The 14479-nt window shown below is 44.0% G+C and overlaps 2 protein-coding genes across 2 annotated transcripts; both read left to right on the top strand.

The window, feature by feature from the left end:
• On the top strand, positions 1-7398 carry gpr183a (G protein-coupled receptor 183a). Its single transcript, XM_074694998.1, has 2 exons — positions 1-141; positions 3785-7398. Exon 2 carries the CDS (start codon positions 3808-3810, stop codon positions 4903-4905), a length of 1098 nt encoding a protein of 365 aa, XP_074551099.1. The 5' UTR covers positions 1-141; positions 3785-3807; the 3' UTR covers positions 4906-7398.
• A 4207-nt stretch (positions 7399-11605) lies between these two features.
• Positions 11606-13905, top strand: gpr18 (G protein-coupled receptor 18). Its single transcript, XM_074695384.1, has 2 exons — positions 11606-11662; positions 12580-13905. Exon 2 carries the CDS (start codon positions 12587-12589, stop codon positions 13601-13603), a length of 1017 nt encoding a protein of 338 aa, XP_074551485.1. The 5' UTR covers positions 11606-11662; positions 12580-12586; the 3' UTR covers positions 13604-13905.
• Positions 13906-14479: the final 574 nt, after the last annotated feature.

The raw sequence follows: 14479 nt of genomic DNA, 5'->3' as shown, positions 1-14479 counted from the left end.
GTCATGTTGTTCTCAGTCAGGGCGGTGAGGCTGTGCTGTTAGGACACAGCTGACGAAAAGTCAGATCAAGTTTGAACAAGTGTGATGCCTTCAGGATCAGCGTGAGCGCTGGAAATCTACACGACGTCTTCAAACTGTGAGGTAAGTCTCTAAAAACATTTTCTCTTCACGTGGAGTCAGAGAGTTTTAACATCTGTGGGTTTAAACTAGAAAATAAAAAATGTGTTTGATTTTAGTTAACGTCAGAAGCCTCAAAACACGATTGAAATCTCAGCCGAAGGGTTTCAAAACGTGCAAATAAAACTTTTAAAAAAACTGAAATAGTTAAGACAGAGTGAATGTTGGGACATAAATGTTTTCTGTTTTGCAAAGAGGCGTTTAAATGCAAAACAAAAAGAAGGAAAAAACAAACTTTTGGGTTAATTTTGCCAAGTTTAAAAAAATATATATTTTCGGATGTTTTTGTGCAAATAAAGAAACAAACAGGAAATAAAGAAAAATATCACAGCCAGGCGAGAAAAATAATAAAAAAAAATAATAAAAAAAAACAATATTTTTTTGCCAAATTTTAAAAAAATAATATTTTTGGATGATTTTGTGCAAATGAAGAAACAAAAAGGAAACAAAGAGAAATATCACAGCCAGGCAAATAAAATAAATAAAAATAAATAAATTAATTAATTAATTAAAAAAATAATAATAATTACAATTATGAAATAAAAAGGTTGGAGAATAAAAATAAAATGAAATAAAGAAACAATTAAAAAATAATGATAAATATTAAATAAAGATTTTGGTGGTAGATCTGCAGAAAAACGTTATTACCCCGTTAAAGTTAAATCAGTAAAAGTTGAAAGAAAAATATCTTTGCAGTAACTGAAATTTCAGCCTTAGCATCAACCAACAGCTAACGGGGCAGGAAGCGAAGCCTCCAGCGCCATGTGCTGCCGGACACGGCCATAGCTGCAGGGTGGTGTCATTTTGGCTCCAGCTACATAACTTTCCATCAGCGTGCCATTCTGAGGCACGGCGCCCTGGGGAAGCCCGCTTCCTCATGTACAAGCCCGTCTCTCAACGCCAAGTGTTTTCAACCGCACAAGTGTGAGAGTGGTGCAGCTGCGCTCAGAATGAGTGTGAAGCTGGCGTATTGTTCACACACTTCCTTCATGTCACTTTTAGCAGCACAAACAGCAGCTACGTCCTGTGAGTCACCGCACACACACCGGCTGGCACAGAGGTGGAGGCACGCTTACCGCTCTAACCAGGAGTGGACTGGTTTCAAGAGGCAAACCAGATCATTTCAGCCATGATTTCACGCTCACATCACACCCTCACTTCAGCTTTACCATCAGGGTAAAAACTCAAACTGGAGACATCCAGAGGCAACCAGCAGTTTGAGTCCAGACCTCAGAGCTTAAAGATTTTAATGAAGTTACCCTGAGGAAACTCAGGGTCACAGTCCTGAGCTGGGTTCAGAGTCTGCTGAAGAGATGTGGGGAGCACACAGAGGGGGAAACATGCACAAAGGGGTCGTGGCCGCGAGCTGACCCAGCGACAGCTGTGGCGAGGCCTGTGGCCTCTGCACGCGCTCTAACCACGGGGCACAACCAGCAGCTCGGCTTTCGTTCTGTTACAGAAATGTGAAACTTGATAATGTGAGATGTGGGTTAGTATGCAGCGGGGCAGGGCTGGGCTTAGTGCGTTAAAAACCACAAGGTGGCACCATACACCACGGAAACTGAGGCAGGCCACACACCACTGAAGGCAACAGATGAGGGAACCAGGGCCGTTTGCCAAAGTCCAGGTACCTTACCTTTGAAGGCAGTACCTCTGAAGCCACTTCCTTCCAATCCAAGACAAGTGTCCTGCCTCTGCTCAAAGGAGATGCTAATGGAACAGCCTACAAAGACACATTTTACCATCAGATTCCTGTCACAAATGTTTATGTAATTGGAGTTACATTGTCTCACATAACATGTGTTGCACTATGGATGGAAAGTTTATACAAACGTGGGAGTAGACCGTTTGCTCAAGCGGCTACAAATATCGTCATGGCTTGCCCCTTTTGTACGCTTTTTGCTTTTTTATTGTCCCATCATTGACACTCTGCAGGTGCAGCTTCTCAGTAATTATAGTTACGTGAGTGACACACAAAAGAGTTTAGTGGTGGACATGGTATAAGTTGTTATTTTCAGAGGTGTATTTTGTTGCTTACATTTGAATTGGAATTTACCGCACGCCTTCACTGGTGCGTCTTTTCCTTCCATTTTTTTCCTTTTTTGTAGATTCACGCATTGCATGTTGGGTATTTAAAGCCATGGCAAGGCAGCAAAGGATACACCAGTGTATCCTTGGTCAATTAGCCACATGCTAACTAAGCGGAGGACATATGCCTCTGGAGGACATGAACATTGGAACAGCACTTGGGCAGCGACTGATGATGTGGATGCCTGCCCACGCCCACATCAGACCAAGGCAAGGCAAGGTACCTGGGCTTTGGGAAACAGCCCAGGAGCAGGTCTAGGGGGACCATGACCTCCCTTTTAATATGGTCACCCAGAGTAGGTCCTGCTAACTGTGCCGTCTGAGACAGGACTGATGAACGGCTGCTTGAAGCTCTCTTTGTGTTTCACTTTGGCACACTGGACTTTTGCATCAAACCTGGTCCGGTTTGGATTAGGGCTGCACGATTATCGCAATCGCAATCGCAATCGCAATGTTAGCACATGCAATTCAGATTTTCCTCCATGATAACCAAGCAAGTCTGTAGACTCATCATGACACAACTTTTTTTTATTAAATCGCAATCGCAATCGCAATATTGTCCACCTAATCGCAAATCGCACCTTTTCCCCAAATCGTGCAGCACTAGTTTGGATCAGTCCAGTTTGGTACGGGTTGGATCAGTAAGGCCTGATCCAGTTTGGGTTTCAACAGCCAACCATCCTCTTCTTGGTAGGCGTCGTGTAAGCTGGATGCTGATAGCAGCGTCAGCTATGTAAAAGCGTGACGCCATAGCAGTGCAACACAGTGTACCCTGCTAATAAATCCAACGAAGAAGAAAAACACGACACAGTAAACAAAGAGCAACGATGGAAGACATCAAGCTGTCCCACAGGAAGTGACGATTCAGATCAGTATGTCTGTCACCCCAACAAGAGGGTACCAAAAACTGGGACGGTACAGGTCCTTAATTTGGGAACCTGTTCTGGTTTTAGTCAAAGGAAACGCCACAAAATGTGTGCCGTACTGAGACGAACTGAACTGGACCACTTGGTGGAAATGTGGCTTGAAATTCCTTCAAGACTGAACCAACAGGACTCAGATATTACGATGTCTTCGTTATTTTTTTTTTTGTCAAGAAGAAATCATCACAGAATAAAACATCTGTGATTGAATGACTGTGCTCTTATCCAGAACTGTGTGGGGTCCGTCTCTCGTGGTTCTGGTTCTTTTGGGGGTTTCTCTGGTTTCTGATTCAATTTGTATTTTTAACTTCCTGAAATTAAAGTTTTGACTCACAGTGTGATTCTTCTCACTTCCTTTTTGAAAGCAAGGTTTCTGTAATCCCTCTGTGTGTGTGTGTGTGTGTGTGTGTGTGTGTGTGTGTGTGTGTGTGTGTGTGTGTGTGTGTGTGTGTGTGAATGGCACTGCCCAGTTTCATTTCTACATGTGTTTTGTTTTCCACACTGTCACACGTCTGATCGTACTTCTCTTATTTTCCCGACTCGCTGTGAGGGGATAAAAGTCTGAACCCTCCTCTTTCTGTTTTTCTCTGTTTCAGTTTTTTGCTGAGAGAAGAAGAAGATGGCTTCATCCACCAACACCTCCAACTCCACCTGTGACACCCTCTACGACCACCGGGACTACGCCAGGGTCCTCATGCCCCTCTTCTACTCCCTGGTGTTCATCGTGGGGCTCTTCGGGAACTGCCTGGCCCTGCACGTCATCCGGCCCAACCTGAAGAAGATGAACTCGACCACGCTGTACTCCCTGAACCTGGTCATCTCAGACATCCTGTTCGCCTTCTCCCTGCCGCTCAGGATCATGTACTACGCCCTGGGCTTCCACTGGCCCCTGGGGGAGGCGCTCTGTAAGATGTCCGGTCTGGTTTTCTACATCAACACTTACGCTGGAGTCAACTTCATGACGTGCCTCAGCGTGGACCGCTTCATCGCCGTGGTTCTGCCTCTGCGCTACGCTCGCTTCAGGAAGGTCAGCACCGTGAAGTACATCTGTGTTGGGGTGTGGATGCTGGTCCTGGGTCAGACCCTCCCTCTGCTGAGCAGTCCGATGACCAACGCCGAGCTTGACGGTTCGATCACCTGCATGGAGTACCCCATCTTTGAGAAGGTCCCCAACATCGCCCCGATCCTGATTGGCGCCGTGTTCCTCGGTTACGGCATCCCCGTGGTGACCATCCTGGGGTGTTACTCCGTCCTGTGCTCCAAGCTCCGCCTCACCGCCAAGAACAACCACCTGACGGAGAAGTCCGGCCGCAGCCGTAAAGCCATCGGCGTGATCTGCTGCGTGTCTCTGCTCTTCATCGTCTGCTACAGCCCGTACCACATCGACCTGCTGCAGTACATGATCCGTAAGCTGGTGTACGAGCCGGACTGCGCCGAGCTCACGGCCTTCCAGGTGTCGCTGCACATCACCGTGTGTCTGATGAACCTCAACTCCTGCCTGGACCCCTTCATCTACTTCTTCGCCTGTAAGGGCTACAAGAGGAAGCTGCTGAAGCTGCTGAAGCTGCAGGTCAGCATGTCGTTCTCCAGCGCCGTCAGGACGTCGCCCGAAGGCTCGTCCAAGGACTTCATCGACGGGAACAAGATCCACCTCAACAGTTCCTCCCTATGTACGACCGAGAGACACGCGGATCGACGATCACGGCTGCACGAGTAAAACGTTCAGCCCGACCTGAGCCAGATGAGGGGTCCCTGAACCCCGGCCTACTTAAAACCATAACCGGACAAATAATGTTTCACACACACGGCGCCAGGGACTGCAAGCAGCTACTCAGCATCTGAATCCTGAGGAATTCAGCGGCCCTCGGACCGGATTAAAGGACACGAGGGAGGGGATTAAAAAGAGCATCAACAGAGTGACTTCCTGTGCTTTCGTGCTTTCTTATGGATACTGGGGACTTTCTCAGGAAAGCAGAGATTAATGCAGCTGAGGAACAAAGGATGAAACCTCTCCTAAAACACACTCGTCTGCTTTCCGTGGACTAAGCCTGTGAGGTGTGGAGCGTAATGAGGAAGGCCGGTAAAACGAGACGCTGTCTGAGCATCAGCGTGTTCGAGCCACCCAAACCCCAGACCTGATCACGGACCTCATTCCTGGAAAGAAACAGCTTCATGTTTGCACACAAGGACTGCAGATTAACCCCGTCCTCATCTCCCTGACAGTCTTACCTCAGGTCCAGTCCAGCACACACAGGTCTAATGTCTCAGGAAAAACCTCATCTGCCTTCACGATGAGTTCACTGGTTAGGAAAAAACCACGTACCCTCTGCTGTGAGATCGCCGTACTGGGAAAGTATTATTTTTACATCACCCACAGACTTTCTGAAACATGGACTTATTCTCAGTGATGTCAGCCGTTAGTTTTTAAAGTGGAGTGATGCGTAACCTTCAACCTTTACATGAAATAAAGCTCCATTTCCACCAGGTGGTTCAGTTCAGTTCAGTTCGTCTCAGTACATCACGCATTTTGTGGCGTTTCCTTTGACTGAAACCGAGACAGATCCCCAAATTATCAACCTGTACCATCCCTCTTTTTGGTTCCCTTTTGTTGAGGTAGCAGACTAAACTGATCCAACCCCAGAAGGTGGAGCTAGAAACCCTGCAGCTCATTGATTGGTGGAAGGAATGGTCACTTCCTGTGTGACAGCGGTAACAAAGAAACAAAGCTTGATTGTTCTTTGTAACAAACTGCCACATGCCAATCACGAAGAAGATGAATTGCTGGATGTCTTCATCGTTGTTTTGTTTAATGCGTTGTGTTTTTCTTCTTCGTTGAATTTATTAGCAGGGTTGTGCTGCTATGGCGTCACGCTATCACGTAGCTGGCGCAGCTATCAGCATCCAGCTTACACGTCGCCTACCAAGAAGGACACAGTTGGCTGTTGAAACACACACAGGATCAGGATTTACTGATCCAACCTGTACCAAACTGTACTGATCTGTACTGGACCACTTGGTGGAAACGAGCTTTAATGAAGGAGTTTTAAAAAGTGACGCCTCGATCAGTTTGTATGAATTAAGAAATGAGCTAAACAAGCTGTTTGTGTGTTTATAGGCTGTAAACCCTTTAAAATCTCTGTTAAAGTGAAAGTTTTAAAAAGGGCTTGAGATAGACCGATATGGAGTTTTTGGGGCCGATACCGATACTGATTATTAGCAGGCAAGGAGGCCGATCACCAATATTTGAAGCGGATATTAATTCGCCGTCCAAGTGAAAATATTGGCGTAAAAAAATTTGAACAATACAAACTCCAACACTTTGCTGCAATCACATACCTTCAAGCATATTTTATTAAAAAGCTCCCAGGCTCAGCAGCATGTTTTATGAAGTGAAATGAAAACAACAACAAAAAATTGTTAACATTTTCTACAGTAAATTAAATTTTCCAAAATGTCTATGTAACTGCAATAAAACTGGACAAAATAGAGTTTGTACTGCTTTTACAGGCATGTAATGCAGCTGAGTTAATTTGTTTGGTTTTACATGACTGATTTTAAATGACCATCTGGGGCTTCCATAGTTGAGACAGGGAGAAATTCTGTGCAGAGAAGCATCAGAGCCAAAACAAAATAGTTCTGAATGGGTTTCGTATCGGCCGTCGGATTAAAAAAAAAGGCAGATGCCGATATGCCCCAAAATGCCAAATATTGGCCCCAATAATCGACCCGGCCAATAATCGGTCCATCCCTAAAAAGGATCTCATTGGGATTCACTGGGTTTTCCCCTGGTGGACACTTGTAGAACTGCAGTTTGCTTTGGCTTCATTTCTTCGAACCATCAGGTGCTGCTTGTTCCTAACCTGAAAAAACACTTGAACACAACTTTGTACAGAATCTCAAAGTGGAGCTAGCTTGTTGTAAAGTGATCCAAATTAAGCATTTAGTGCATCCATATTTTTCTGCAAATCTCTCTGTCTGGCAGCACTCTATCGCCCCCTGTTGGGCAGATTGCATCACCTAAAGAAACCAAAGATTGGAGATAATCTGCAGAGAGCAGCTCCCACCTCTTCAGACTCTTTGATGAGCTTTAAATAACTTTTAGATGAAGCTGTTTCCAGAGAAAGTGAATGTGAAAATCAGGGCTCAACATTTTTTTGTGTCAGTTTGAGTTTGGTTGATTTGTTGAAGTGTTACAGGTTTGTTGTATTTTAGTTAAATGAAGCCTCGATGTTGTCAGGATGCTTTTATTGCTGAAGCTTTTTGTTTTTGTTGGAGTTTGATCTCTTAATGTTGCAGAGATGTTTGGTGGTGTAAACCTCTGTGATGTATTAAAACAAAATTCACCTCAAAGTCACAGTTTGGTTATTAATCCTGTTTTCCTCTAAGTCTGAACAAATCTCTCCCTCCTCATGTTCTTCACTGTGTCAAAAACAGACCAACCTGTCAGCCCCTCTTCACACCAGCCAATCAGAGAGCAGCAAACCTGAGTCAGGTGAATCAGTGTCCTCACCTAACCGGCTACACACTTCATAACTCTTAGATATCAACTTATAAAACCCTGGAAAACACACACACACAGACAGATGGTTCAGACTGCTTTTTAACATTCTGATGCTGCTGTTTCCCTGTTTGTCTCATGTTTGCTAATTTATATCAAATTAATCTATTTTATGTTTATATTTTTACAATGATTGATAACATGCAAGTTTAAAGAGTTTCTGACAAACACACACAGACACAGGATGGTTGATGCTGTGGCAGTCCAATCCAGATTTATAGACTTTGAACTTGTTTATATTTCTGATTTGAGGTCAGGCAGGTGTTGTGGTGGTGTGGTTGTGTGATGAATCAGGCAACTTAAATCTGATAACTACAGAGGAAGAAACGGTGTCTCACAGCACCTTGTTCAGTTATAAGCTCCATTTTAGATAAAACTACAGAAGCGTATTGCATTCACTTCAAGAAAAAAAAAAACTCAGGTTTTTCAGAGTAATTTATTGTTTGGTTTGTTTTTTGTGGAAATTAATTTTGTTTTTCTGATTAATATTTTTTATAAATTACTCTGAAAAACCTGATTGTTTTTTTTTTTCTTCAAGTGAATGCAATACGCTTTTGTATAAAACAGAACAATAATAATAATAAAAAAGGATCAAGCTAACTGTTCATTGAGCCACACCGCGGAGTTCAGCTACATTCAAGCTAGCAAACACAGCAGGTGATGAGCCTGAAGATCGTAAACACGGTGATATGATCACAGAAAAACCCCAGAAAAACGACACCAAATAGAGAAAAATATAACATCCACCTGGAAAAACGAACTCATATCAGACATTTATCAGAGCTTAATAACTCCGTGACTCACCACCGGGACAGCAGAGCACAGACTGGCGGGAATAAACGGGCTGCTCAGTCTGCACGCGCACCAGCAGAGGGCGCTGACGTCACATCAGCTCCTCGTGCCAACCAATAGAAGCAGCACTTTAACATTATATACACCAAAACAAAGACATCCCTGAAGTTTGAAGCAAAGATATAACAAACATGACAGATTCCTCACTTCTCTAAGGATTTATCTTTTCTTTCTGAATGAGCATTTATTAAAGTTTATATGATGTTAACAGAATTAAAGATCCAGTTTGATCAAAGCTGATAAAACATGATCCAGGTTTTGTTTTAATCACACAGACTGATGTTCGGGGTTAATTTAAAGGTAAAATTATTTATTATTATCATTATTATTATTATTATTATTATTATTATTATTATTATTATTATTATTATCATTATTATTATCAGCAGACTGATGTGAGCTCTGGTTCTGGGAGGAAATTAAAGACTGTGGGAACAGGTTCAGTGTTTACTCCAGGACCACGAGGAAGCGGTTTGTGGTCTGATAAAGATCTCCTGAATTATTTCACATTTTGTTTGTTTCACACTTTGTTCTTTGGTTAAACAGGAAGTACTGATAAAACTGAGCACTGCGTTCATCCTGGATCTGCAGGTTTGTCTGAGAGGAACTTTAATTAGTGAGTTTAAGAAATGAGGCTCTTCATTCTTTTTCTAATTTTATTATTATTATTATTATTATTATTATTATTATTATTATTATTATTATTATAAGTTTAGTTTTTGTTTGTTTTTTTAAACTGAGTTTATTTTAAGTGTGGTGAGAAATTTGCCAAAGTTTGTGTTTTTTTTAATTATTATTTTCTGCATTTTTAAAGGAAAAGAAAATTAAGTTTTTTTTTAAACTTCATTTTGTTAAATCAGGATATTATTGTGTGTTCCTCTTTCTCTTTCGACATTAATTTTGTTTTTACAGTGTATTCTTATCATATTGTGAGTTTTCTTTATGTTTCCTTTGTTTTCTGTTTTCATTTGGGTTTCTATGTTAAGTTTTTAATGTTTCCTGTTTTATTTTGAAGTTCTTGCTCCCTGTGTGTTTAGTACCTGTGTGTCTTTGTTCCACCTGACTGATTACCTGTATTTCCCCTGACTCATACAGCAGTGATGGATTTTAATGTGAAATATGTAAATAAACTTGGACTCAGCTTAGATTCACTCTGTTTGTTTAGTCTCTGTCTTCCTCCCTCCCTCCTCAGTTTGTCGTCACGTCTCTGTGATCATTTCTTGCTCTTTCTGTAACTCCTCCATCCTAAATCCTGAGAAACGCTCTCACTAACACTCTCAAACCTCTGACCCGTTCCCCCTCGCAGCGTTCACATGACCAACGAAGAAACCATTCATGATAATAAAGCAAACGCGGAGCCATCAGACGTTCATTTGCACCTTTTCATCAGCTTCATCTGGCACATTCTTTCTTCTGCGTTTCTGAAACATGTCCCTGGATGATCGTCTGGCAACTTTAATTCCAAAGAGCTGCATTTCACACGTATAATTACCATCTGCTTCATCACTGCTTTTGTTTCTATCAGCTGATTTCACCTGGGATTAGAAGAAAGTGGGTAAAAAAAAGAGAAAGTTTATTCACAGTTTGTTCATCAGCTGTGAAAGCTGAAATAAAACAAGTTCAGAGTCAGAAACCGAGGACAGAGCTGTGAGTTGTTGTGCATATTCTTAAACGATGGGCGGAGGTGGGAACTAGTTTTTGCACCAAAGCAAAGAGAAAAATGTGGAGTTTCCTTTACTTATAGTTTATTATGCTATATTTATTATTTTACTGGAACAGCTCACTCTAAAACAGATTCAGCTGCATGTGGAGAGGTGAGTTTGTAGTGACAGCTCTGGGCCACAAGAGGGCAGTGCAAAACTGGGCAAAGACCTGATGATAAAGGAAGTCGAGCAGACTCTCCAGTGTTTATCAAATCTATTCATGCTCTTACATTTATTTTAGTTTCAAATGTTAAATTTAAATTCTTCTTTCAGGTGAAGTGAGTGAGGAAAGGAGACAAAGGTTGTTTCCTCAGGTACCTGTGGGGATGAAGGCTCTTACTCCACGCAGGTGAACAAAGACCCCAAATTCTTCCAGCAGTGAGCCTCACAAAAGACGGCACATGAGGAGAATCAAAGAGGAAAACATCACACAGACTGTCATAACAACATATTGCAATGAGCAGCGTGGACCATCTGCTCTGAGATCCTCAGACACATCGAGGGGACGAGCAGGAAAACGTCTGAATGAGAAAGTTAGCTTGGAGAAACCTCAGCATCAGAGCGGCTAGAGGGCTCACAAACGTGTGATTTACCGCGCTCTCCACTGGATCTAAAACAGGAAGAGAAAGTAGCATTTCTGAGATGAGCAGAGAAGTTTTCATTGCTCAATGTTCTCCGAGCCAAACGTCCTAATTCACAGTTGTTAGCGGCTCACACAGCGGCGCATTAATCACACACATTAATCTGTATTCAGCCCAGCTCCACACTGACCTTGAGCTCTTCACCTGAGCTATGCGCTCTGCATCCATTAAGTGGACGTGGTGTAAAACCATCTCACAGCATCAGCGTGAAGTGTCTATTACCCACCGTCTTATTTCCTGTTTATATGGCAACTGCCTCAACATCCTGTTTTTAATTACTTCTCTCCAGCAGCAGATGCTTCTCACTGCAACCTGCTGTGGATTACTCCCCTGAGAACTAATGTGCTGTGACAGACCCCACTTTTCCAATCAATAACTCGCCCTAAATCTGCCATCTCTCTGCCTGCCAAACACGCTCCCACTTCTAATGGCACATCATTTTCTTTAAGGGGGTGTAATTGCAGACAGTGGAAAGCTGTAGCCTCTTTGTGTTTCCAGCCACAGAGATACTGTACAGGAATCTGAAAGTGCAACACGGTCCACACAGGAAGTGATGGAGGGGGGGGTTTACGCAGGGCTCAGCCTCGCCACCGTCTCCATCACATCACCCTGTGAGAGAGCGTTCACTTCCCTGTTTTGACTGAGCTCTGATAAATCGCCGCACTGCTTCGTAGAGCTGAGCTGTTGGTGCAATGTGGAGATGTTTGTGTGATTTCTGTGGTAAGTGCTGTTTTTATACCGCTCAGACTGAGAAACCTGATCACTCTGACCTTTAACACGAGGAGAGGACGTGTTTCTGTCAGACCAGGATGAAAATAACCTAAAACTCTGTTTCTGGATCAGCTGAGATAAATTTAAATTATCCTCATATCATTTTCCTCTGATTGTGTTTCTTCTTTTTCTTTATCATGAATCATAATTTAATTTCTTCAAGTAGAAAAACCTAAAAGTGAAACAAAGATGTCACATGATTTCACCTCATCCTCCTCCAAAGGACGAAACTTTGACTTCTACGTTATCCACCCACAGCTTCAGTCACCTTTGCTCTTTCCAGCGTTATTCCTCCTTTATCAAACACGTCGTTAGAGATGAACAGGTGTAAAAACATGTCCTGTCTTCACACTGCAGCTGAGGTTTTATAAATACTTATTCAAATGAACCAACGCTCAGTTCTGCAAAAATTCATTTTTAGACGCAGCGTTCGGCTCGTTGTCGTCGTTTCTCCATTTATGAGCTCTCACACGCAAGAAGTGACTGTGCTTCTTCTCTGAAGGTAAATTCAGGCTTTTTAGTCTCAGATCAGAGTGAACAGCTGAGGACAGACAGGAAATATGAGCGAGGAGACACATGCAGCAGACGCTTGTGGTGAGGAGGTAAAACCTGCAACTGCAGCAGCAGCGGGGTCTTTAATCTCTGAGCTCGTTGTGATGTTCACAAAGACCCAACGTGATTCTGTAGGTAACAGGAAAACCTTCCTCTGAAAGGCAGAAACCTCAGACAGGACCAGAGTAATGCTCAGCTCATGTCATCCAGCTCGATGTAATGTTTGGTTGAGTTGAGGATCTCTCAGATCTCTTCTAAAAGCTTAATGATGATGAATGTGACGCTGTGATTGACCTTGTGCTCATTTCTGGAAGTTTCAGGATGAATCTGGATCCAAACTGCTCCAACATGTCCATGGATCCAGTCGTCAAACCCGAGCAGGGCCCTGTGGAGTACCGCGTGTCTGGCCTCGTCTTCTTCGGCTGCGTCTTCGTCATCGGAGTCGTGGTCAACCTCACGGCCTTATGGGTGTTCGCCCTCACCACCAAGAAGAGGAACTCGGTCACGGTGTACATGATAAACGTGGCGGTGGTGGACCTGACCTTCGTCCTGCTGATCCCCTTCAGGATGGTCTACCAGCACCAGGACTACTGGCCCTTCGGAGACCTGTTCTGCAGGATCAACGGCGCCCTCACCATCTTCTACCCGTGCATCGCTCTGTGGCTGTTCGCTCTCATCAGCGCCGACCGCTACATGGCCATCGTCCAGCCCAAGCACAGCAAAGAGCTGAGGAACGTCCCCAAAGCGGTGGTGGGGAGTCTGGGGGTGTGGCTTATGACTCTTGGCAGCACCGTGTCGCTGCTGTTCTCAGCGGACGACCCCGACCGAGCCTCCAACTACACCACCTGCATCAAAATGCAGGACATCATCTACATGCGGCGCGACAACATGGTCAACTTCGCGCGGCTGATCTTCTTCTTCCTGATCCCCATCTGCATCATGATTGGCTGCTACGTGGTCATCGTGGACAACCTCATCCACGGCAGAACCTCCAAACTCAAACCCAAGGTCAAGCAGAAGTCCATCCGCATCATCGTCACGCTGATCGTCCAGGTGCTGGTGTGTTTCGTGCCGTTCCACGTGTGTCTGGTCGTGCGTTTGTTGGGGGACGACGAAGACGGCGGCTTCAACACGTGGGCGGTGTTCACCACGTACCTGATGAACCTGAGCACGGTGTTGGACATCATCCTGTACTACATCGTCTCCAAACAGTTCCAGGACAGAGTGATTAGCGTGATTCTCTACAGGAACTACCTGCGAAGCGTGAGACGGAAGAGCCGGCACACGCGCTCGGGCAGCGTGCGATCCATGAGCAACCTGACCAGCGCCATGATATGAAGCAGCCATCAAACTTTCACACTTCACGCTGATATGTACTGCTCACGCTTTGTAACACTGAACGCATCACTGTGCACGGGGCTTATTATCAAAAGGATCAAAACTTGCAATTAATTTCCGAGGTGTAATTTACACTCACAGTATGGGAGTGCTGCTGTTGTGGCGAAAACATCTGTGTTCAGAGCTGATTGACTCACCCAGGAGACGCGAGATGTTTTCTGTGCATCTTTGCTTTGGCAGACAGAGCTGGTAACTGTGGCTCAGGTGTAACACATGCAGGCGAAAATGAAGCTCCAATCATTAAAAACATAGCCCACAGTACGTTAGTGTTTGCTTTGTAATTATGTTCAAACTCTCTCTGCCACATCAACCAACAACTTTCACAAGTGACAACTCTCCACAGGGGGGAACCAACAGGAAACAACGGCGGCTTCTTCACCACGCACAAAACATCGCCTCTGCATAACCTCAGCGCTGCAGAGCCACTCAAAATAACCATGACTGACGCTCGATGTCATACACGCAGGAGGTGCAAATAATCCATTCGATAGGTGTCGTTTAATTCACAACTAACAGAAACAGGACTCCATCACTCCATTACTGCACACAGCGAGGGAAACAATGAGGAAGATATTTTTAAAGCTGAACACAGAGAAACCAGACCAGACTTTAGACCACAGAGAGTCTGACAAGAGGAAACTGGGTCAGTGAGGCCGTTAAAGAGGATCCACCCACTGATCAAAGTCATAGTTTATGATTTAAATCATCAAGACACACAGGAAACAGCATGACAATAAGTCATGTTAAAATAAAAATAAATCAATAAAATTATAACTTAATGAGTGCAGTGTAAGAAGTTATCCCTATCATTGTTAT

The sequence above is a fragment of the Halichoeres trimaculatus genome, unplaced genomic scaffold, assembly GCF_033239565.1.
Source record: "Halichoeres trimaculatus isolate MK-OKI-2021-1 unplaced genomic scaffold, fHalTri1.1 fHalTri1_scaffold_19, whole genome shotgun sequence".
Taxonomy (NCBI): domain Eukaryota; kingdom Metazoa; phylum Chordata; class Actinopteri; order Labriformes; family Labridae; genus Halichoeres; species Halichoeres trimaculatus.
The sequence above is the reverse complement of the archived record's forward strand: the minus strand, read 5'-3'. Positions and strand labels throughout refer to the sequence as shown.